Genomic DNA, 26,556 nt, shown 5'->3' with positions numbered 1-26,556 from the left:
TAGGCCGAACTTACCCGTTATGTCCTTCTAGTCGATATATATGTACACTTGAAAACTGCAATACAACTTTTTACACTAGATTCAACACACGATGTGAAAACACGGCCGACAAATGCTCTTTGGGCGAGGCTTGTTTTAAGCTGTTCCAATCGCTGGTGTTACCCCCTCCTATCACCTTCAAAAGGTAGAAATACAATGATAGCAAGTTTCGCAGTTTTATAAGGATTATATTAAGTTTTTTATGTTTATAAAAAGATAACGTCTTTTATGAGTAATATCGAGTCACACAAAACTTTTTATTTTCTTTCTTTTGTTTTCACACCTGTCAACTGTCCCATATTGGAACAGCCCGAAAAAGTGTTACCTGGAATCACATGACCATTCATTCATTCCTTTCAGCAAGGGAGGAGGAGTGACATTGTCACTATTATTTCCCAATTGACTACCTATTTTCGCAATAAGTTATTGGTAAAAATAAATAAATAAATATAGGCCTAAAGTTTCTTTTTATACGTTTCTATCATGTTAATATTTAAATTGACCATCCGGGGGGTATATTGTACGTTACACCAGTTGCATAGTTTTGAACCTCTGAATTTTAATACATAGACATGGACAAATTTAAGTGAAGATAACGTTCAGTGATCAATCTCATAAATCCGATATTAAGAGTAGGACAAGCACGGACTCCTGGACACACCAAAGCCTACAGATGAGTACTAAACATGGTCACTCACTGTGAGTCTATAGCTATATTCATGATATCTTCATCAGATTTAAACGGAGTAATCCGTAGTTACACATGTAAAATCAGTATGTAAGACGTCAGACAGCATTCAATCACCTACCGATTTGTTGTATTTGTAAATCAGATTATTATTACGATCATATAGAATTTGCGAAATACTGACTTCAAACGATATTGTTGAAACCCTTGAAGTTTCATCTTATTTGTCAGTAGCTTGCCTCGATTTTAAAAAAAAATTATCATACAAAGAACATGCTCTTGCGTATCGAATCTATGGAATCAGTTGGGAGACATAAACATCATATGCAAGTGATAATGGAATATTGCTACTTAAATATGCATGTAGTTTACGATGGGGAAGCTGTTCATTTCAAAGTCATTCCGTTTTGTCACAGTAAGCCCATTTTGGGCCCGAATTCTGTGATATTTATGGTATCACAGAGTTCGGGCCCACAACGGGCTTAGCCCCTGTGGTTTGTCATAATCAGTTTGCCAACATCTATTTGAAATCAATAGAATATCCAAGTATGAATCATATATATATTTATTAGTGGCGGATTTAAGGGGGCGCAGCCCCTACCCCACCCCCTTTGTTTCTTGTGTTAAAAAAAATGTAAAGGATAGAAGAAGCAATACTTTCTTCCACTCTCAGAGAAATAAATGACAATATCTTTTGATTTATTGAAATACTTTTATTTACATATACTTATATTATTTCCAAAAACTCTAGCTTCAATTTGCGTCATTTTATTTATTTCACATTATTGAAAATGACAGAAAGTAGTAGGCGACATATTTTTGGAGCCCTATAAAATCTAAGAGCTTCCGGTGGCTTTGCTCGCTGGGCCCCCACAAGGGCTTCGCCCTGGACCCAATGCCCGGGGCCTCAAGGCGGCTCCCAGACTCCTTGCCTCATAAAGTTGCGCTCCCTAACCGCAATTCCTGGACCCGCCCCTGTTTATAAACGTGTAAAGGAGAGATGGATAAAGAAAGGGGTACTAAAATTACGTCGGTCATTTCCAGCATCAGGCAGTTTCATGGGGGGGGTTAGGGTGGGGGGTCATCACGGATTTCATCCACAACCTTAGCCCCCGCACTGTGCCTTGAATTTGAATGCGACGGATATATAATTCAATCTTATTACCATGCCCCCTCCCTAATTACACACTTCTAAACGAGGAAAATCTTATAATCACTGATAACGTGAGTTTACCTACATACGTAACAGAGACGAAAAGTTAATTCATAAAGCATCAGATCAGAAAAAAAAATTAATAATACGGGAGGGTGTGTGATCCATGCCCCATGTGCTTCTACTTAAAATTTCTTAGAGCCCAGTATGCCGACCTCACATTTATGATAGAATATTCCCTTGATTAACATTGTATCTAACAAAACAATTTCACACACACGCACACACATACATACACATACACACACACACACACACACAGAGAGAGAGAGAGAGAGAGAGAGAGAGAGAGAGAGAGAGAATTCAAAAGTATGTCTTACCATATACGAATATTCGGTGCATATAATATAGACGTCTCCATATGAGTGAAGAATTCTCAAGAGGGACGTTAAACAACATATAATCAATCAATCAATCAATCGGTGCACACATATATATGCTAGTTTTTATTGATAGATATAAATCCTCGTTTTGAAACTATTATATAATTTACACGTTATTCTTATCTTTCAAGTTTCATGCATATAATATTTTGTTAATCAAAGTTTTACTAGTCGATAAACATTCCTTTTAAAACTGATGTCTTATATCAACTTCGCTAGCCAAATGTCCGATTCGCTTACAGTATACTCTCGTTGAGATGAGAGTAAGCGAATTGGACACTTGGCTAGTTGTTGACCATTCTATATATAGGAGTACTCCTTAGCACTCATTGAACGCATTCACATAAAAAAAAAATGAAATTTATTTTAAGCTTAAACAGTTGTACTCCTTCTTACTATGGTTTATGGTGAGGCAGGTCGATTCCTTTTATATGTCAATGTTTATTCTAGAATGGTTTCATACTGGGCAAAATTTTTCTCAGGTCCAGAAAAGAATTAAAACTGTGTATATTTTATATAAGTATTTACTTACTCAATATATTGAAACTTTCAAGAACCCGTTGATTGAGTGGTTTTTTTTTTGTTTTTTTTTTTGTTTGTTTTTTTGTTTTTGTTTTTTTTAAAGGTCTTCCGTAACAACAGAAGACCTTCTACTGATTGTACTGGTTAAGATTATTCTTATTATTCTTTTTTTTTCTTCTTTTTCCTAGACGCTAACTTTGAAGCTTCATATCTCGCTCATTTCTGCATGGATTTTGCTCAAATTTTCAGGGTTTATAAACTTTACAGAACGATTTTAAAATAATGTACTACATTTTAGAAATTCCCTTCTGTTCACGAGTTATTTCCCTTTGAATGAAATTTTAGGGGCTTTGGTTTCCAGACAAAGGCTCCGAGACTGTATAAGCTTGAACAGAAAATGCATTGAAAATGAAAAGTAAGAGCATTGTAGTTGTGCACATCGTTTTTTATTTTGTTTTGATTACAGCGTTCGAAATGGTGGTTGACAGGGTTAAAAAATTAGGACGACTAAAGGAGCAAATGATTACACATATTTTCCTTTGTATCTTTTAAACTAAAAATATTTTGTTAAGACGTGTAGAACAAAAGTTGTGCAAAATGTTAAGGACTTTCTTTTGATATCCTAAAAAGGGGCTGGCCCCTTAAATTAGGGATCTGGAGATCTTCAAAGTTTTCGCTTTATAACTAAAAAACGGTAAATATTTCGATATGGCTTTCGCTGGAAAAGTTGTTCTTTAACATCTTATTGATCTCATAAACATAATATTTTGCTCGAGTATTGTGTTATATATGAGTAAAATGTTTGACCCGCAAACAGGTAACCGTATTATTAGGTAGGTGAGGGGGGGGGGGGGGGGGGGGGAATATGTGTATAACTCTACTTCGGCACGTGCCCTTGGCGTGAAATTCATACGCGACTTCTGTGCGCACTGTGTACATATTATACCTACATGTATTTACGCAGATAGATACTTAAGTTTAATAAAATATTCAAGATTTGAGAGCAATTTATTTGATTTGTATGTATAAATAATTCAAACTCGATGAATTATTCTCTTCAGTCTGAATATTATGCTATCATAATTTTGTTGTATGATAAAATATTGGTAACAGCTATAAACCTTTATTGTATATCCTGAGCCATGAATTTCATAAATTTAAATAGTAATTTTTTGTTCATTATTGGGACTGAAAAGTTAAAAATGCTGAAAGAATTTAATCCCACATACAATTTATAGTACACCTTTATAACTTCATTTTCAATGATATATATTAAAGCAATGCAAGCTGTAACTGACGGTATTTTTTCAACTATCCAATTATTCACCAAATAACACCTACCGGTATAACTAATATAACCCCCAAGATCTGAAGAATAATTCTGCAAAATAAACAAGGGAATATGTTTTGAGAGCACACCTACAATGAGCGTTTCGTATAAACCGCCATTGTGTCGTATACACGGACATAGGAACGATGATTGCCGAACATAATCGTGTTGCTGAGAACGAGGCCATATACAAAGACGGAATCTGACGCGAGTAACTACACGTGTCGTTTCTTTTAAAATATTATGTTGTTTCATGAATGACTAGAAATACTATGTAAGTGTAAAAAGGTAATAATTACGCAAATGTGCCACTCAAATGAAATTTTGATTGTGAATTTTCTATAAAATTGGCATGTTAAATTGTTTACAAATCTAACACATGCTCAGTGCCTCTCGTTCGCTTTTTCCGAACTGGTGACCTCCAAGGTCAATGCACATCGGAGGTTACGAGCAGGAATTACTGACAGGATGACAATGACTTATGAATTAACATTTTTTGCTAATTTGACGGGTTTATTGCTTCAGATTCACTCTGATTCTATTAAGTTATATATATTCAATCACATACATGTTGACTATTTGTTCTTTTATTTTTTGATTTATTTACCGACAGTTACAGCTTGTATGGCTTTAAAATTTTCCTGAAAATAAACTGATGACGTCATACCTATATATCGCGTGATTATGACACTTGAAATGTGAAGATAACAAACAGTAATCAATCTCATAACTCCTATTAGCAATACAAATTAGAGGGTTGGGCAAACACGGATCCCTGAATATACCAGAGGTGGGATCAGATGCCAAGGGGGAGTAAGCATCCCCTATCGACCGGTCACACCCGTCGTGAGCCCTATATCTTGATCAGGTAAACGGAGTTATCCCCAGGCAAAATCAGTGTGTCAAGAACGGCCTAACAATCGGTATGAGACAAGTCGGACAGCATTTGACCCAATGATGACCATCATAGGTTGTATTGGCAAGCATGTAAAGGAAACTGTGCCATGTTAATATCGACAAAATGTGAAATATTGGAAATATATGCCATGGGATATATGAAATCTATTTGTGAACCACTGAGCATTTATTGATATTATGAAGGTATGTTGCTTTTACTCACTGACAATTTTGTTTAACGGGAAAAAAACCCATTCCATTTAGCATATCGATCCGATTTTCCTCTGTCACACACTGAAATAAAACTGCAAAAGTAACACACTATCCTCACGAAAATATCAACAGTTGTGAAGGAGAAACATCAAACGTACTGTGCGACTACAGATGCCAGAAGTGGTGTAAATTAAATGTGGATTCTAAAAAAGTCTGAAGAACTTTTAGTAAACTTGAAATCGCAAAACTTTTGTCGGATCGACAACATCAAAACGTATATGACTTTTCAACACTTTACACGACCATTCCTCATGATAAATTAAAGACTAGACTTTTTGACAACATAAACGGAAAACGCAAATATTCATGTATAATGATCAGTCATCCCAAAAAATACTTTGTTAAATACCACTCTGATTCCACGCACAAGTACTCCGAAGTTGAAATAAAAAATATGCTGGAGTTCCTCATTGACAATATTTCCGTGGTCTTTGGTGACCAGGTCTTCCAACAGTCTGTTGTAAATCCCATGGGCACGACTTGTGCTCCTTTGTTAGCTGACTTATTTTAATATTCCTATGAAGCCTGTTGAAACCGCTGTACATTCAACTTGTTTGTCAGTAGCTTACCTCGATTTAAAAACTGATCATACGCAGAACAAGCTTTTGCGTATCGAATCAGTTGAGAGATATAAACACCACATGCAGGTGATAATGAAATATTGCTACATAAATATGGGAAGTTGACGATGGAGAAGCTGAAATCATCCAGTTTGTCATAAAGTGGAGGTATTGGTTTGCCGTTATTATCTAAAATCTCTAAGTATAAAGCAGAAGTGGAGGACTCTGTGGTGTCTTTTATTTCGAGCTCGCAGGGATATATCGAATCGACATAAGAATGAAAGTTATTATTGTTAGTAGATAAAACGTCGTCGATATGTCTAAATGTCTCGAATTGAAGGCCACAGCAAGAGATTTTGTCCTCTCACGTAGAAGTTTTTGAATAAATTCTGCTTCATAGGAATATAAAAACAGGTGTGACAGCTAACAAAGGAGCGCAATTCGTGCCGATGGGGATTCCATGTGTGTGTAAAATATAGGCATGTTAGCATGTATATATAGTTCTTTTAAAGTTACTTATAAATGCATAAACTCCAGTCTTCGTTCATTGCACCATAATCAGGGGTTCCTGTTTGACATAACTATATATATAAAGAATACTTCGCGTTATAACGCGAAAAATACGAGTTTATTCGCGAAAAGCGAAAGTATTGCGTTAAAATGGAAGATACTCGCGTTATAACGCGAAAAGTACGCATTTATTCGCGATAATATCGTGTTATGTAAAGCGATATTTTTTCAGCTACGAAAATTAGCTTGAAAATATATAGAATGGCGGGATATCAAAATTTATAGACTAGAATTTATCAAACTACGGATAATATAATAGAATGAGAAGAGATGGGGGTAGGGAAGGGGTCCTCGCTGGGATCAGACCCATGTTGTTGTGTGATGCAGATGACATTCGATAATCATTATTCAGCTTCTCCATCGCCGACTGCCCGTGTTTGTGTGGCAGTGTTCTATTGTCGCCTGCGTATGGTGTTTGAGTCTCGGCCTCTTCGGTGCACGGGAGCTTGTTCTGCGTATGATCAGTGTTTAGATCGAGGCGGGCTGCTGGCGGGCAGGTTGATGTTGTGGGAGGGGGGGGGGGGGATTGGACGTCTTGTTTGAAGTCAGCATTTCGCAGATTCCGTGGTCGTTGTAGTGGTTTAGTTTGGCAGTGCAGTCTGTCGATCGTTGGGTCAGGTGCTGTCTGACGTGTTTCATACCGATAGTTGGACTGTTCTTGTTACCGGTACACTGATTTTGACTACGGATTGCTCCGTTTGTTTGATCAAGAGCTCACGGTGGATGTGGTCGGTCGACGGAGGATGCTTGCTCCTCTTCGGCACCCGATCCTTCCTCTGGTATATCCATGGGACCGTGCTTACCCAGCTCTCTGTGTTTTGTATTCCTTGTGGAGTTAAGATTGATCTTCACCTTTCATGTTTATCTCTAGATTTGCACTAATGCCTTTACGACGGGGGAAGTAGGAGAGAGAGAGAGAGAGAGAGAGAGAGAGAGAGAGAGAGAGAGAGAGAGAGAGAGAGAGAGTAAAACGTGTAAAGTGATGACAAATTTCAACCAATGGACAGAAGTTGTGAGGATAGAATTGCATCATGGGGACCAAAATTTAAAAAAAAAAAAAAAAAAAAGTTCTCATATGCAAATTTACGTCCTCAACACAGGGGCTAAGCCCGTTTTGGGTCCGAACTCTGTGATACCATTATGGTATCACAGAGTTCGGGCCCAAACGGGCTTAGCCCCTGTGGTCCTCAACAATTTGACCTACAGCGTGTGAAAGATGTAAATACAAAATATTAGCTTAGTGAGGACAAGTGGTATGAGGACATGTCCTTACCAATATTCTCTCTCAAAAACCAAGTTTGTTTTCATAATTCGAAAGAGAGTAATTAGATAAACTTTTATAGGTATCCCTATAGCTATACCTAGATTAGTACTTTTTTGTCTTTAGAATAATATGTGTATGTATTCTCTTCTACACATTGTGAGGACGTCCTCATTTAGAAGGTTTGGTCGGCGAGAGAAAGAAAGAGAGAGAGAGAATTCGTGTACCGTTTTTATCCGTTTCCAGATATTAAACGCATTGATGATTCAGAGTATATGTACGTGTTTCATGACGTTTTACACAGGAAGTAGATTTATTTTGACAGCCTGGCTTTCATTTTCAAAGTAGCAGAAAATGAGAAGAGCGCACGCAAGTATGACTGCTAGCAATTGGAAATCATTTCATGTTAGATTTTCATTTTTTAAATATTGAGATCTGTTAGATATTGTCTTACTAAACGACATCCGACATGATCCAGATGGCAATAGTTTGAATAACACATAGATCTACATGTACATGTAACCTCAGTGAGATTCGTCGAGGTTGGATATTTGGACTAAAGCCTCTTCTCAACGAATCTCGCTGAGATTACATGATATGATGTCCAGATGGCATTAGTTTGAATACAATTTCTGCAATGTTCGATTTGAATTAGAGGATATTTAAAAATTTTGACTGACGCCAAATAACAAGTTACAAATTAAGAGCATACAGTGAATATGACAGGGGGATCTAATCCTTCTCTCTGTAGGGTGTTGCTAAAACGGAACAGTTAGAGAAGATTTGATTTTAATTAGACTGTGGTTTGTAAGTGTACGATAGAGAGATAAATTGGTACATGTAATTATAACCTCAAATGAAATTTGTAGGCCTAGTTGAAGTGGATGGAACCAGCGATAGTTTATCGAGATGTGATATTTTCATGGATTTATTTCATTTGGAGTGAATGATTTTTTTTGTGTACTAGGTGTGAAAATGAAAGTGTTTTCTGGTCATGGGGAATCGAATTGTTGTTGCTATTGTTTGTTCTGTAAATATTATACTAGATTTAGTTTATTTTGTAAAAACATTTAATCAGATGTGTACCTAGTAAATGATATAGTCAATATTTATTGATGGATCAATGTCCGATGTACATGATGACTGTGCATGTATCATATGATTCAAGTCTTGTATTCATTGAAGATGCTCTTATACATTGGATAGGCTCATAAAATCCTTTCTTAAAGGGACTGGTTCACGATTTTTGATGAAAATATTTTTCATTTTTTATGTTAAACATCAGAAATATAACTCATTTAATGTTGACAGCCAAAATTTTGACCTTCTGAATACAAGGATGAAAGCAATATTTTAGCCTTAAATATGTGTTATGTAAACAAAGACTCGAGTCTTTTTATGTAAACAAACAAGTGAAATATTGCTTTTGTAATATAATGCATCTTAATTTTGCATAGTCACAAATTTTTACTTTTAGATGACACATTTCACCCCCAAAATGCTTGAAATGTGAAAGATATTAATACTTAGATCAATATCCATTTCTTTTGAAAATTTCGTAAACAATAGCATACTGGAATGTTTGTTTACAAAACAAATAATAAACTCTAAAATGAGCTTCTGTGATGATGTATAGGCTTAATTTACATGTGAACTCTTTCAAACACATTAGACAGTAGATTTTGATCATTAAAAGTGAAAAACAAAATTTTGGGTAAAATCTTGAGTCAGTCCCTTTAAGGTCACAGTTAGAATAAAGAAATAAAATTTGATAGTGGTTGAATTATGCTTGAAGTCTTTTTCAGGATATTTATTTTATTTTTTTCATTTGTGAAACACAAACAATAGTGTTAAATCTATGATCTAGAGAGTGCACACATATCATATGTTCAAAAGGGCACTTTTCGTTGCGGCAAGACGATTTTGGGGCACTTTCATTGCATCATACTGTGATAGTAATAGAATAATCATTTAGCCTCTTTAAAAGTTAATACCTGCTGCCTTGATTTTAAACTTTTCAATCACCCTTGTGAAATAAAGACCAGTTGTTTATATCAACAAATATTTTTTTTAAAATTGATAGAGAAAAAGGGCATGGTGCAATTAAAAAGGGCGTGGCATCAGCCAAAAAGGGCATGGCATGGTGCCATGCTAGTTTGCTTTAGATTTAAAACTTAACAACATACTGTCACAATCAGGGAAGGGGTATAAGAAATTGATGAAGCCAGGAAAGGGGGGAGGTACCCATAGGTGCTTCCTTGATATTTTTTGTAAGAAGTTAAAATGGTGTCAAAATATATATGCATATAGTTACTAGTATGAACTTAAGAAGTACATGAAATGTTGGATTCTGAGAATGACTTCCCATCCTCTCTGTAATATCTGCTTCCCTTGTTCATGATAAGCCTTTTGATTTTACAAAATACTGACCTCCTCATAACTTTATTGCATACAATATTTTCTATTCTGCATTTTAGCAACACTCCTCTCTTTACTTTCCTGAGACTCATTATCTTTGCTTATGGTAAAAGGGGGAGGAATGGGGAGACCCCTCTCCCCCCTTTACCATAACCAAAGATAATGTTACATGTATGCAATGTTTATACTAAAATGGTATAAAACAATGTAAAACTTCATAAAGTTGTCCTATTTCAGTTCTGAAACATGTTGAACATCAAAAGAAAAATACAATCACAAAGACTAATCACATATGTTTAAGATGTAGAGAATTAATCTATGTGAGTATAGTTCCTGTGCTATAATCTCATGAAATGAATCCCAGCATAGACACTTCTTATAACAAATCAAGGACATACATATATTGGATGTAAAACCATCAAGGTCTAGAATGACCTACTGCAAGAGGCCCCTGATGGGAAAACACTAGAAGCCTTTTCCTAACCTAAACTCCAATATTTTTTATTAGCCGAGTTGCAACGAAGTTGAACTCGGCTATTGGTTTGGTGATGCGGGCGGGCGTGCGTCAACAATTGGTTTCCGGATGATAACTCGAAACTTTTACAATCTGATCAAATGAAACTTTGATATATTGTTGGGTACCAGGTAAGGAAGACTCCTATTAATTTTGGAGAAAAGTGGTCAAAGGTCAAGGTCACAGTGACCGAAAATAGAAATGAAAATTTCAGAAAAATTTGGTTTCCGGATGATAACTCAGAAAGTTTAAATCCGAATCAAATGATACTTAAAGATATTGTTATGTATCAGGTAAGGGAGACCCCTATTAATTTTGGAGAAAATAGGTCAAAGGTCAAGATCACAGTGACCGAAAATAGATTTAAAATTCCCAAAAATTTTGGTTTCAGGAGGATGACTCGAAAACTTTTAATTTGAATCAAATGAAACTTGGATATATTGTTGGATACCAGCAAAGCAAGACCCTTATTGATTTTGGAGAAAAAAGGTCAAAGGTCAAGGTCACAGTGACCGAAAATAGATTGAAAACTTCAGACAAATATGGATTCTGGACAGTAACTCGAAAAGTTTAAAACTGAAATTAGTTCTTCACAATTATAAATATGCCACATCATTCCTGACTTTACATTGTATCCCATGCAACTTGGCTCATGCACCCCTGGGTGCATATATTGATTTTTATCCTTTTTTTAACCTACAGTGTATATATACAAATGTGGGGGGGAAATTCTAAGTCTTCACCAGTGCCCTGTCATACTACACAGTACGTGATATGATTCATTGACCAATTCATCTTCGCTTAGCTAGCGAAGATGTGACCAATTATAGACCGACTGTGGCAATACAATACAATGCAAAGAACAATACAATACAATACAAAGAACAATACAATACAAAATACAATACAATACAAAGAACAATACAATACAATACAAAGAACAATACAATACAAAGAACAATACAATACAAAGAACAATACAATACAATACAAAGAACAATACAATACAAAGAACAATACAATACAAAGAACAATACAATACAATACAAAGAACAATACAATACAATACAATTATGATTATAAGAGACATATAACAAGGTTTCGTTCACACAGATACATTTTATATTGATTATGAGTGGAGAGGAGACCTCTGACCACACAGATACATTTCATATTGATTATGAGTGGAGAGAAGACCTCTGACCTACTTTTGGGACACCAGTGTTTCACAAACACATCTTGTTTACAAGTGTCTCAATCTAATAAAGAAACCAACATGACAACAAGAAGTTATATATATCACACAATACATTGGAAGAAACCCAATATTTATTTTCGCTTTACAATTAACAATACCAAATTTTGATATATTGCAATAAACCAATTTATTATTACTCACCTATTCAAGATATAAGTCAACTTCTCCTGACCTTAAATATTTTTACCCACATTCTTTAACAGGTGTATATGAAGGACAGATACTGATAGTGATAGCCATGAAAGTTTTGTTCATCAAATAAATGTCATCATTTATATGAAATGCAGGAAAAATACATTTGAATTTTGTAGGCAATGAAGGGGGGTATTACCAACCGACAGCTCAGATGCTCGAGTCGGAAAATGATCGCATTGAACAGGAGTTATCAGGAAAAGTGAAAGCCCTCAAATCGGTAAATATGTATTTCAAAATTTTCATGTGCATAGAGTGAACATAGAAAATGTTACTAATGAATCCAGATATACTGTATCTTTAGTTTTATTTTGATTATACATGTATTATGGGTTGTTTTTTTTAAAACACGTTTTAGTTTATGATGTACAGAAGATTTGATAAATGTGTGATTGCAGAAAGAATAAGTGACTGTTTTTTTAAAATCAATTTAGAATCAATTATGAATTCTATTCATAGGCGGGTCCAGGAATTTGTGAAGGGGGTGGGGGTCTAGCACTTGATCTTTTAGGTACTTTTCACTACCTCCACCCCTACCCCATTTACACCCTTTGCTTGTGCACAGAACATTTTAGGGAGATCTTGAGACAGCTTTTATCCATGAAAATGCTTAGTTTATTTACTACTTGACAGCACTTGTTTCCAAAGTTCTCAACATTCTAATCAGCATACTTAGATCTGATTTTGCAATGAAAATTTTAAAAAGGCAGATTTTAAGATCACTCTCAATAGGCCTGGGGTCTGTGGTAAATGGTGCAAAATCCTGCATTCTGAGCATTTCCTGGCACTTCTTTTACAGTTTTCAATTTGTCTACTTCTTAAGCAAAACTTTTATGTTACACACACTTTTTAAGAATTCTTAAGTGATACTTGTATCTGACGAAAATATCATAAATATATATCAGTGTTTCATCGTATTTATCCTCGAATTAAATAATATACTGGTGTTGATAAATTTGAATGATGCAATTACATGTAATACACTTTTCATATCATTTTGACTCAGTCTCGTTAAAATTGAATCTCTTGAACTTTTTGGTTCACATAAAAGAGGGGTCCGGAACACACAAACCCCCCATGACCTGCCTTTGTATGTATTGTACTTTAAATGGAAGATATAATATCTGTATATGATTGTTCATTTGCACACTGATTACATTGCACCAATGACATTTTTTTTTTATTACAGTTAACAATAGACATCGGGAACGAAGTTCGAGAGCACAACAAGTTTTTAAGTGAAATGGTAATCCTTTCTTTTCCTCCTTTTCATCCTTTTGTAGCTTAATAATGCAAAATGCCAAGAAATGTGGGTCTGTTTTTAATCAAATACAAAATAAGACTGTAAAGATATAACACATAAAGTGGAGAATGATTATTCAGAGACAGGTATACTAATTTGATTTTGTTAACTTTATTTGATGGTATAAAGGATGAAGATTATGACAAATCTGGGAATCTGCTGCTGTTCAGCATGGGTCGATTAAAAGCCATCACAAAGGCTGGAGGACCAAAACTGTGGTGTTACCTGATGCTTTTCTGTCTGTTTGTGTTTTTCCTTATATGGATAATTGTTAGGTTCAGATGATCTGGGATTGTTAAGAACTAACTATTGCTGCCAAATTGTAATTTATTATTTCATTACCTACATTGGACTTGCTCAAATTTGGCATGTCCTCCTTTACTAAACATTGGTTGTTAGGACTTTGACAAAATATGTATCAAAGCAAAATTTGAAATTGAGAAGTGATTGAGTCTGTATCTTTGTAAATGTATATACATATTGCAGATTCAGGTTCTGTTGAAACACTGTGCGTTTCAACTAACCCAATATTTTGTGGATATGATTGCATAAATGTATCCATAATGTGGTAAAACATTGTTTTAATACAATAGAGTGAATGTTTACAAACAATTTCTAGGTATTATCAATTTGTCACAGGGTCCTTTCGAGTAGTAACAACTTTTCCATACCATATGTATTTCAAAATTGGGGGGGGGGGGATTCTTTAACAGACAAACAAACACTCACAGCACATTTCACAGATGTACTTTTAAGATACATTAAAAAAAAGAAGACATATACATTCGACTGGCAGAGGACAGACAGTATTACTTGTAAGAAATGACACCTGATATTGTGTCTTAAAAATCGTGTTTGACATCACATTAGTACATAGTGTGTTTGTGATATTAGTATATGGTGTCTTTGCACACAGTTTTATATAACACTAATTTGGAGGAGAGAGTCTTTGGTAACTTCTTAAAGTTTGAAGTACAAGAAAATTATTTCATGTTACTATGTATGATCACAACTATACATCGTGCCTCCGCCCCAACTCCTTTGACGTTTTTGTTGATTATGCAGTTGTTTTTTAAAGAATGTTGATAAAGATGGGTTTTTGGTTCGTGATTGTATTTTTTCATACACACACAACTAATAGTTCAAGAGGAGAATATAAATACAAATGTTTAATGTATACAGTGAATAACTAACAGACTATCAGACAAAGGCAATATATGGAATTTACTCACAGAAACAGCTTTTCAGCACCTTTTACATTTACTTCATTGTTTACCATAACAAAAGAATGTCAGGTTGAAGACTTAGCTTTCATTTCAAAACTATGTACATGTATAGTTATTAGTCATAATTCACTTCTATTATCAAAGAAGAAAATTGGATTTTAAAAAAAATGTGTCTACTACAGGTTAGTTAGAAAATCCACATGTTGTATTAGCAGAGGAGGTTGTGCAAAATTGTTTAGATGTAGATTAAGGTCTGCACCCCAAGTTCTCCATCAATTTTATGCTTTTCAACAAAAATACATCCATATTGTAATTTCCATGAACATTTTGATTGTTATGAACATGGATTCCATAAAATCTTTGTCATATGTTCAGCATTTAGATATTCATGGACTTCTAAAGTCCAACTTTGTGATATAAGTTTTCAAATATTTATGATGTAATTTTCATTTTCTTATCTCATTCTTTCCACAAGCATCTACTGAAGAGCCAGTTTTAGAATTTAACCATTCTGTTTCATACTGATCTCAATATTACCCTTGCTTGTGTGGATTGTATATAGTAATTCTGTACAGTAAAACACGGCTACAGTGAACACGCTTATAATGAATTCACACTTACAGTAAAACACGGCTACAGTGAACACGCTTATAATGATTTCATACCCAAAAAAAGCCATCTGATTAAAATCAGATCCTAAGATCTGCTCACTTAGATCGCTACACTTAGGATCTGATTTTAATCAGATTGACAAAAAAGTGATTTTCATTCCCTGTAGTTTTAAAACATTATATGTACATTTCCAAAGTTTTTGCCTATGATTATAGTACATCTATTTAATGCCTGGGAATTTTGACAAGCATAAAAGTAGAATGTTAATATAAAAATTAAATGTCATGTTTGAAAATGCATGAGAGTATGAACTGCAACGCTTTATGCCGGCATACATTTCATAAAATGCTAATGCTTTTCATGAAGTATGCTGGTGTGAAGCACTAGTACAACTCTTTCTCAGTACTTTGTTATAAGTGTGTTTTTCTGAAGTATCTTGAGAGGGAGAGCCATGTAATAACTATGATTTAGTTTGAGTTTCAACCATGTGTCATCAATCAATGTCCAATGTAAAATCATGGTGTCTATCAACTTGACAAGTTAGTTGTCATATACACTGTATTATATTGGAGGCAGTCATGTATTTTTGTCCTAGTCAATTTTTCTCTATTACTGAGTTAAAATAGCTGTTAAGAATCAATAATGTATCACTGGTGAAATTCTGTTCTGTATGGCGACTTCATTAAAACTAGAGAATGCATGTTGTCGGAGTATTTATATCTAATATTATAAATTCATAGATATCATGAGTACATTATCAAAAAGTACAATATCATTATTATTCACACTGACAATTCACAACCATAGTATATACCGGTTAGCAGGTGTTGTGAGATAATCAGCACTAACATGAATTATGTGATGCAGACTGATAAATTAGTCCGTTTGGATTCATATTATCTTGCATTTTCACTGTTACATCTATTGCATGCCATCTTTGGGAATAAATATTCAGGTCTTCTTCTGCAAATTGCATATGTAACAACATTGAAATAAATAGAAATTCTAGACTTTCATTTTTTGAGTGTTATCATGCAATCTTGAGGAATTTGTACATGCATTACTGGAGGTCTTTGCATTATATGTGAGTATATTTTTTCCCACAAGGTCACCTTGCAGACCTGGTGTAAATTTGTGTAAGATAAATGTGATTCTTTCATAGCGGTGCATATTGTAAAAATGAGTTTTAGAAAAACTTGAACGGTGATAATAAAGATAACAGTGTGCTACTTGCAATATACTTTGACATATTCATGTTTTTAGGTCCCCTGATTTACACAGATGCACACCCGTAGCCGGGGGGGGGGGGGGGGGGGGGGGGGGGGGGGGGTTCGTATGAACCCCCCCTTGAAAACTACTAAGCACTATTAAAGTCGGCATTTTGTTTGAATTGTGACTATTAAAGTCGGCATTTTTATGAAAATTCATAGTAAAAAAGGCATGATTCCAAAATTCAAATTAAGTGCCAGGAAATTGCTAGATTGCAGGATTTTGCGCCAAATACCCCAGACCCCCTGCCGTAGTGGCACCTCGCAGTGTGAGGTGATAGACTCGCAACGCGAGTCTTGATAGACTCGCAACGCGAGTCTATGTAACCCCCCCCCCCTTGAAAAATCCTGCCTATGGGCCTGAGATGACCTATTGAAATACGTTTTTGACCAATTTTGATATATAACATCTGTGGGTTAAGAGGAACAAAATTTTAGAATTTCATGGACCTTTCCTATATGGGGCCTAATTGGTGTGTGCCATCAAAATTTATATAATCTTCAACAATCTTCTCTACTCCTGGACATCAAGCAGTCAAACTGTTAGTATGATTATAATAAGCAATGAGTCCTCTACCAAAACTGTGAAATTCATAATTTAACTCCTGGTTTCAGGGTTCATGCCCCAGGGTGGGGCTAAGTTGGTCATATATTGAAAAGTACATATCTTGGAAAATCTTTGATACTTCAGGACATCAAAGAGGCAAATTTTTTGCATGATTATAATCATCTTCGTTAGCCAAGTGTCCGGTTTGCTTTATTTTCATATGAGAGTAAGTGAATCGGACACTTGGCTGGGAAGATGATTATAACGGGCATTGAGCCTTCTACTAAAATGTTGAAATTAATGGTTCTTGAGACACCAGGATGGGGCTCAGTTGATCATATGTTGAAATGTACAATGTAATATATTTTAGAAAGCTTTACTCCTGGACATCAAGCAGGCAAACTGTTTGCATGGTTACCTATAATGAGCCATCTTTGAAAATTGTAAAAAAAAAAAAAAAAAAAAAAAAATTCATCTACTTCTTTAGAACTAAAATAGGAAATTGCATTTCGCAGTGCTGTGATAAAATTTACCTATAATAGAATTGTGTATGATAGTTATGCTAATATATCTATTATCACATACAAATTATTTAAAAAGCACAGGGGTAACACAATGTATTTTGTAAAGAGTAATTAAGAAATGCATACTCATGGGTCTCTTGTTTAAATAATGTATTCGAGAAATATATTCTCTGCCAGTATCCATCTTTAACAATTTTCTGATGGTTTGTCATAATATAGAAGTGTAAAGGCTATGTATTTCTGATGTGTGTCATAGTTATATCCCTTAATATACAATATACATGTATAGTGTATTCAAAGTGTCCTGCTGTACTAAGAGCAAGTTGGGTTCAGAAAAGGTCGATCTTCTGCTGATCAGACAAATTTTGAGCAGAGCATTTAGTGGAACTGCCCAGTATACGGCAGCTTTATAGTTTCACTAAGGCATTTGATAATGTCAATCAACCAGCTCTATGGAAAATCATGGAGCTTTATGACATAACTAACAAACCCATTGCCATCTAAGGAACGCCGTATGTAGATTTTTCTGCCCATGTCATCTGTTGTACATGACTTCCAGAGGAATTCCAAAGTCATTCTGGTGTAAAACAAGGCTGTTTCCTCTCACCTTTTCATTTTACATTATGTATGGATTGAGTTGTGAAGGAAATTACAATAAACATTAAAAGGGGTATCACCTGACAGATTTGCTGGAAGACTTTGCAGGTGGTCTGTCACATCGTACTGAGCAAGACAAATTACCTAGTTGCAAAGGTGAGCCAAATCAGGTTAAACATAAACACCAAGAAGTCCAAAGTCATGAAGATCAATACCCGAGCAGCAGAACATGTAACGCTGAATAGCGCAGATATAGAGGAATTTCAAACGTTCATCTATCTGGGTAACTAGATCACCGCAGACGGTAACTCAGAGATGGACGTACAGTGTACTTGCCCACAAAGGCCAGGAAAGCTTTTGCATCATATGAACATCTTCATATCATCAAAGGTCAGCATCAATGTGGAGCACCAAACAGTGTCGGATTTAAGGGGAGGGGGGGGGGCAGAGCCGGCCGCCCCCCCCCCCCCATAAATTTTCAAATTTAAGGTAAATCGTGGTGTCTTGAGTTCAGAAAAATGTACTAAACGATAAAAATAAGCTATAATTTCTTCCACTCCCCGAGAAATAAATGGCAAAATCTTTTGATTTCTTAAATTACTTTATTGGGAGTACTTAATTTTTTCCAAAAACCCTTAAATTTGCGTCATTTTATTAATTTCATCTTATTAAAAATGATAGAAAATAGTACAAATGACTAAATAGGAGACATATTTCAAGTCCTATAAATTCCAGGATCTTCGCCCCCTGGACCCACTGGGGGCCTCAAGGCGGCCACCAGACCCCCTGCCTCATAAAGTGGCGCCCCCCGTAACCACAATTCCTGGATCCTCCCCTGCCAAATTCACATCAGCAGTTGATGATGAGAGCAATAATTGATTAGATGTGCGCATCATTGCGGTGGAGTTGTTGCTCACAAAATTCGATTTAGTTTTCGGTATAAATGATTTCAAATTAAATGAATATATTTTTAATTCAAGTTTTATTACGGCAGTAGCTACTTTTTAATAAAAATCCTTTTGAAGGAGGTGGTATTTATTATGTACCGATTTTGTTTGAGGAATTATTGCGTGCAGCAATTCTTTTAAAGAGAGCAACAATGCAACTAAAGCGATTATTAATTCAATTGTGGATGAAAATAACGAACAAGTGATCAATCTCGTGATTCCTGCAAAGAATAGAACAAACGCTGACCCCTGGATATTCCAAAGGTGGGATACCTAGTAGTAGTAAACACCCTCTGTTGACCGGTTACACCTGCCATGAGCCCTATATCTTGATCACGTAAACGGAGTAATCCGTGTTCAAAAGTAGTATGTAAAAAAAGAAAAAAAAAAAGAAGAATAAAGGTCTAACAATATGGCATGCATCTTCACAAGTCAAGAGTTGTTGATTCGTTACCTCGCACTACCTCGTTAGTGTGAGATAACAACTGATAACCCTGGACTCGTGAAGATGTATGACATGAAACGCGTCAGACAGCAGTTGACCCAATGAACGATTATATTTGTATTAGATCATTATAACGACAATAGCATTTACGAGATGCTGACTTTATGAGACTGTTGAAACCCTTGTTACATCAACTTCTTTGTCTGAAAATACCAAAATTTGTAAAAATAAGAAAAGAAAAAATCCCGGCATGTGCACCACTCTACAATCAAACAGAAACCCAATTGTGTCCAGTGCAACTATGTTAGCAATTTCAAGTAGATATGAATATTCAACAATGTTATCTACAGTTCTTCAGTAAGAATTTACCCAGTGCATCTAAAATGTCCCTGTTTTCACAGGACAGCAACCATATAAGTTTTTCTTGAAGATTTAGTGTAAGGAAGTTGGTACATGATTTCGAAATACATTCTAGTAAATGTTTCCTATCTTTTTTATATTTATCGCAGCAGAATAAAAACCTCCACTTATTCATCAAATTTAAAAACTCTGAATGCCAAACTGTGTATGTGCGCAGTTTGCCTCCAGCATTTTCCAACATCTTGTTTTTCCAGAGTTTGATGTACATGCAGTTTGTTTTAACCATCATCTTTAAAGAATTATTTGACATTTTAGAAGTGTACTTGTCAATATTGGAAAGTTGAGGAAAGTTCTTCAAAAGTTGCTGCATGAGTGAACCATACCAAGATGGCATTTGATCATCATGTAAAATCTAGTCTGTAAATAATCATCTTGTAGCAGTGGAAATGTTTCACAGTTTTCCAATCGACTTTACTATATCATAGTGAAGAGAAAGTCTTCCCAACTCTGACAATACTGCCAAGTTGGATGACTTCCTATGTACACCTAAAATAAATTTACAAAATTTGGTGTGAAGTTTTTCACCAATATAGTTAGAATATATATTTTTAGCCGGGTTGCAACGAAGTTGAACTCGGCTATTGGTTTGGTGATGCGGGCGGGCGGCTGGGCGTCAACAATTGGTTTCCGGATGATAACTCGAAACGTTTACAATCTAATCAAATGAAACTTTGATATATTGTTGAATACCAGGTAAGGAAGACCCCTATTAATTTTGGAGAAAAATGGTCAAAGGTCAAGGTCACAGTGACCGAAAATAGAATGAAAATTTCAGAAAAATTTGGTTTTCGGATGATAACTCAGAAAGTTTAAATCCGAATCAAATGATACTTAAAGATATTGTTATGTACCAGGTAAGGAAGACCCCTATTGGTTTTGGAGAAAATAGGTCAAAGGTCAAGGTCACATTGACCGAAAATAGATTTAAAATTCCCAAAAAGTTTGGTTTCAGGAGGATAACTCGATTTTTTTTATTTGAATCAAATGAAACTTGGATATCTTGTTGGATACCAGCAAAGCAAGGCCCTTATTGATTTTGGAGAAAAAAGGTCAAAGGTCAAGGTCACAGTGACCGAAAATATATTGAAAACTTTAGACAAATATGGTTTCTGGACAGTAACTCGAAAAGTTTAAAACTGAAATTAGTTCTTCACAATTATAAATATGCCACATCATTCCTGACTTTACAATGTATCCCATGCAACTCGGCTCATGCACCCCTGGGTGCATATATTGATTTTCTAAGCTTACATTCCCATTTCTAAACCTAGCTGCATAAAGATTGAATGTACACCAAATTTCACTATCATAAAACAAGATAGGTTTAAAAGTGTGGTCAAATACATGCATACTAGTTTTTACACCAGGATTCCTGGAAAGAAAGACTTTCTGCAAACTCTTTTTATACAAATCATTTTGTGCATTCGAGAATGATCCAGATGCACGAACATCTACACCTAAATATTTATATTGTTGTACACATTCCAGTTCATGTTGCATGTACATGAACTTGAATCGAGTAATCAGTATGTCTTCCAGCTTTATTGAATATAAGAATTTTTGTTTTGTTAGTATTCACAGTAAGGCACCAGTCATTACAACATTTTGCTAAAATATCAAGTTTTGCTTGGAGACCTTCTGATGTTGAAGACAGGAGAATGATATCATCTGCATACATTAAACATTCTATTGTACTGTTATTCAACAATATAGGGTCTTGGAAATTTTCTAACAATTTCGAAAGGTCATTTATAAAAAATAAAAAAATTGAATAAATTTGGACTAAGGACATCTCCTTGCTTCACCCCAAGTTGAACTGGAAAAAGTATGTCACATATGCAGGTGATAAATGCATATTGCTACATAAATATTGGAAGTTAGCGATGGAGAAGCTGGAGTCATAAACTGAGTTGTTAGTTCATCAACTTCTATATTTATTAAAATATCCAAATATGAAGCAGATGTGTAGGACTCTGTGGTGTCTTATTCTGAGTTCAGTGAGACATATTAAATAGACATACGTATGAAATTGAGTACCGGTAAATGACAAAACGTTGTTGATATGAGTAAATATCGAATTGAAGACCACAGCAGGAATTTTGTCTTCTCGTGTAGAACTTTTGAATAAATTCTGCTCCATAAAAATGAAGGAGGGGGGGAGAGAAAGAAAAAAGGGTCAGCTAATATAGGAACACAATTCCTGTCCATGGGGATTCCAACAGATTGTTGGAAGACCTAATCACCAAAGACTACGTAGATTTTGTCAATGAGGAACTCCAGCATCTTTTTCAACTTCAGAGTATTTGTGCGTGCGTAGAATCAGATGCATGTAGTATTCATTCAGTCGAAAAGACCTATAATTCGATTATTTATCGCATCAATTCAGCAGAATAATTAATGTTAATATCAGATATTCAATTAGATATTTCATTTGAAGATATCATTGGTTATTTGAAGATATCTTAATTGAATTGTTGCGCGCGTCAAGTGATACTTTGAACTAATTTCAAAGATCTTTTTAAAATTACACGTATATGAATTTATGTTAAGTTGGTGCTCCATATAAATAGTACGGTGTTATATTTAGGACATGCAAATATTTTTTACTTCTTATTTTGGAAAATATTAGGTCGTTCGCAAGACATAATATCTCGTCCGCACGACTTATTATCTCGTTCGTACGACACAATATCTCGTTCGCACGACTTATTTTCTCGTTCTACATATTATCTCGTGCGAACGACATAATTTCCTTTTTTAAAAAAACTTTTTTAAGTTTGTGCAGTCATTTTTCTATTACCAATCAGGAGTGTAGGCCTACATTTCTTTGATATGAAATGTTTCGTTAATCATGAAAACCCAGACTTAAATAAAACAAAGAGGGTTTTAATTCATTCAACAGCTATAGCAACATTCAACTTTCTATAATTGTGTTTAGAATTAAATATTTACATATATGTTTTGCAGTATGCAACATGCTTTCTGAATGAGTGATATCTTTTTTTTAATGTTAGATCATGTATCATATCTTCAATACCCAGGTCCATAGAAAGTCATAGCTTAGGAGATTTTACATTCATGATGGGGCAGGGGTTACAAATAATTTCATATTCAAACAAGGTTAAGTTTGATAAACAGTGAGGGGTGCAAAAACCCAAGGATAGTTTGTGACTCGTTTTAACCTGTTTTGTTGGCTTCCAAAATATGAAATACTTAAAATATTTATTTCATGTAGGCCCTATATACAAATACTAGTAAACTTTTAATGTTTATTTCTGACCCATTTTCAAAGAAAGGATCGAGGTATTTCACTTTTATGATAAAAACAGAGAGCATGGAAATTATTTGGGTATAAGAGTATGTAATCTCTAAAGCTTACAAAAAGCGTGAAACGATTACAAGAATCGAAAGAGGGATGAGATAGACCGGGAATTCACACATTTCAGAGAAATTATTGGCACCAAATTTTTTTTTTTAAATCAAAATAGGGGGGTTGGGGGTTAGTAATATCCATACTCCAGGTGCCTGTGGAAAATATGTCACGTACTACCCCCCCCCCCTCTCTCTCTCTCTTATAAAACTGACGCGTTACGTTTTATGAAGCGCCACCTTCTGCGACACGGTAATCTCTGCAAAGAGCGTATAAAATGTTGGAACATGTGATAATAGAGTCTTAAAATTTATTACTTAAAAGGGCCCATAATTTTTTTTAAGTTGTTCTTGAAGTGATCAGGAGCAAATAACTCGTACTCCAAATAGAATGTTGTAAAGGAAGTTATCTTCCTGCGTCAGCTCTTTAGTGTATTCTTAGCGATGATAATAAGTAGGCCGAGCGGAAAAAGTACACGTTATCTAAACCTTTGTTTTGCGACCGTATTATGCAATATGTAACTCTACAAATCTAAGTGCCGCTCGCGCTCGTTACAGTTTCTTTCCAAAATTCCCTGTAGGAGGGTCGAAATGGAAGACTTCTGCAATGGAACAGAGATATGGGTAAGTGTGTGGCGGATCATAAAACTATAATCAGTGTTAACTATAGCTAAATATTACCAGATCTAAAATGAAAAACGTCAGTGCATGTTCATGGTATCTCTCCCATTTCTAAAATTTTGTTTGACAAATCGCCCAAGAGTCATCACTGACATCAGTCGATCGCGCAGTTGTCAGACCGAGGAAAGTGAAAACTACTAATGATGATAGAAGGTTGAGAATTGAGGACATTTACCCCCTATTCAGGTCATAGGCCTAAATATGTTTGATTACTTTTTGTATAAATTTCATGCTGAAGCACATTTTTCGACAGTTCTGTTGTGACTTTACTCTGTGCTTTATTTCATACCAAATATCTAGGCCTACCCTTCAATAAAGAATAGATCTAGGTATTATGATATATATGTGTACGTAGCTCGATCAGTAGGCTACATATGTGCTTATAAACAATTGCACTAGACCTATATATAGAATTCAAGAAAATATAATTCCACAGTAAGTCTAAATTAGTGAAAATTTATAGTAATTTCATTTATTAAAGCTTTCAAAATATATTTCTGTTATGTTATTGTGCTCAATCTAGCAAATAATTTATGTATCATCTTTTTTTTAATATAGAAATATGTGCCCCCTCCCACCAATGCAATATTAAGTAAGCAAATAAAAGTGTGTAGATATGCATTGCATCAAACTTTATTATTAAAAAGCAAAATAACCCCAACACATCACAGTACTTTAAAATCTTTTCTAAATTCAAAAAGCTATTAAATTTTGCCTGTGTGTAGTGTATCAACTGAAGCATGAATGATGTATAAAATGCTTATTGAAGTTCACTAGATTTGAAAGGCCGATTTCATAAAATTCCGCAAGAAACACAATGTTGATTTGTAATTAATCGCAAGCTAGCTAAGGTCTATGTTCTCTCTTCACGAGGAAAAAAAGATCATTTAATTTTGTGGTCTGGCACAACCATGGAAACAAAATGAATTTGACCTTTAATTAGAAATGACGAAACCACAGGATAAATATTAAACACCTTGAGTTTTATGGTAATTTGATTTTAGTAAGAGTATGTCTATACAGGCATTCATGTCTATAATGTTCTGAATCATTATAATGAATTTAGGTTGAGTAGGCCATTCATTCTAGTGGAATATGCACTAATATTCACATACATGTAAATATCATGATGGATTTATATGTAAAAGTTTATATAAACGTAATTAAAAGAAATGTTATTCTTTCAAATATAAAATCACGATGTATATTTACACCTTCTGGTGTTTATAGAATACAGTTAATATGAACAGTTTCTGGTGATATTTCTAGAACACTACTCTGACATGGAGAAACAGCTGGCCCGATTTTACCGAGTGCTTCCAGAACACGGTGATTATCTGGGTGGTCAGTGGCTGGTTATGGCTTACCTCCCCTCTCTACCTCTATTACCTGATAATACAGAAAAGCTGTCCAAACCCCATAACAGTGAAGTTCATCACAAAAATAGTAAGTGGAAAATAATGGGATACTGTAAATGATAGAACATATCTTTTATTACGAGGTGCCAAAGGTGAAAACTTGTATGATATATAATATATAAACACATTTGAAAAAATTTGATGTTTCTGGGGAGCATATTACAGTATAATATTTTCTAGATATATAGAGATTATGCAGTACGATGTATACCATAAACTATGGTTTCAAACTATCTAATGAAGATAACCTTTTTGTTTAGTATGTGGCCAGTATGTGTCTATAATTGCTTGTACATTTCATAATAGGTTACTTTTGCAGTAATGGATAAGGTGATAGGATGATTAAAACTAGGTCATGACTGTGCATGGAAAATTAGACTATTGCAGCGCGTGTAAAAATTGCAATTGAAATGAAAAAAAGTGAATGTTTTTTTTTATAATAAAAATAATTTTTTTTTTTACTTCCAATCAATTTTGGAAGTTCCATATAGTATATGACATCATATCAATCTTTTGGAAGTTGTTAAAATTTTCCAATCTTTTTTTCCTGAGCAAAGGAAGCCTACCATTATTTATTGAATATCAAGATTTATATCTAGTCGCTGTAAATGCAAATACAGAGGATGTAAATTTCTACATGTCATGCATTGACATGAACAATGAATGTGATGAGGGGCCGTTCTGGTATTTATTGCTTTTTAGTGATATTACCCATTCAAATAGGTGATATCATGCACCAAATCAAAAGCTGAATAATTGGTATCATCAGTTGAAATATGTAACAAATATTACCTGTTTGAATAGGTAATATCACTAAAACAGATATCATGTTTGAATATGCAACAGCTGATATCACGTATTGATCCCATTATATAATAGCAATAAATACCAAAATCGCCCTTTATAGAATGCAAAGGGTGAATATTTTGCTTGTAAAAGTTAAATCCTGTGCAGTCAAAAATATAAAAGTTTGATCATGTGAAAAGTGATTTGAAGGAAACTCACTCTTGTTTGCATTATTAGGAATATTGTTTTTTTTTTTTTTTATCTCTATGTCACTTATCTTTGTGACTCGCTTTGT

At 34.7% G+C, this 26,556-nt stretch overlaps 3 protein-coding genes across 17 annotated transcripts in view; 2 read left to right on the top strand and 1 right to left on the bottom strand.

Annotated features, from left to right (window-relative positions):
• LOC125682928 (epidermal growth factor receptor kinase substrate 8-like protein 1) overlaps nucleotides 1-195 on the bottom strand; it is a 57,960-nt gene extending 57,765 nt beyond the window's left edge. For 5 of the 15 annotated variants that reach the window (XM_048923495.2, XM_048923506.2, XM_056140113.1 and 2 more), the window contains exon 1: nucleotides 15-173. The gene's annotated coding sequence lies outside the window, so the exon portion shown is untranslated. Of the gene's footprint in view, nucleotides 1-14 lie in introns of all 15 variants that reach the window. The other 10 variants (XM_048923499.2, XM_048923502.2, XM_056140109.1 and 7 more) reach the window with 3 other exon arrangements.
• Nucleotides 196-7,996: 7,801 nt separating this feature from the next.
• Nucleotides 7,997-16,270, top strand: LOC125646355 (BET1 homolog). Its single transcript, XM_048872598.2, has 4 exons — nucleotides 7,997-8,109; nucleotides 12,238-12,338; nucleotides 13,308-13,364; nucleotides 13,551-16,270. The coding sequence occupies exons 1-4, from the start codon at nucleotides 8,091-8,093 to the stop codon at nucleotides 13,704-13,706; spliced, it is 333 nt and encodes a 110-aa protein (XP_048728555.2). The 5' UTR covers nucleotides 7,997-8,090; the 3' UTR covers nucleotides 13,707-16,270.
• Nucleotides 16,271-23,807: 7,537 nt separating this feature from the next.
• The window catches only part of LOC125646119 (multidrug resistance-associated protein 1-like), a 30,881-nt gene continuing 28,132 nt past the window's right edge, over nucleotides 23,808-26,556 (top strand). Inside the window, exons 1-2 of the mRNA XM_048872274.2 lie at nucleotides 23,808-24,000; nucleotides 25,327-25,503. Of these exons, the coding sequence (XP_048728231.2) occupies nucleotides 23,968-24,000; nucleotides 25,327-25,503 (210 nt within the window). The 5' untranslated portion in view covers nucleotides 23,808-23,967. The remainder of the gene's footprint in view (nucleotides 24,001-25,326; nucleotides 25,504-26,556) is intronic.

The sequence above is a fragment of the Ostrea edulis genome, chromosome 6 (genome assembly GCF_947568905.1).
Source record: "Ostrea edulis chromosome 6, xbOstEdul1.1, whole genome shotgun sequence".
Lineage (NCBI taxonomy): Eukaryota > Metazoa > Mollusca > Bivalvia > Ostreida > Ostreidae > Ostrea > Ostrea edulis.
The sequence above is the reverse complement of the archived record's forward strand: the minus strand, read 5'-3'. Positions and strand labels throughout refer to the sequence as shown.

Coding starts and splice junctions, on each gene's coding strand:
- LOC125646355 (XM_048872598.2), top strand. Junction 12,339..13,307: donor AAGTGAAAGCCCTCAAATCG/GTAAATATGTAT, acceptor TTTTTATTACAG/TTAACAATAGACATCGGGAA. Junction 13,365..13,550: donor ACAAGTTTTTAAGTGAAATG/GTAATCCTTTCT, acceptor GATGGTATAAAG/GATGAAGATTATGACAAATC.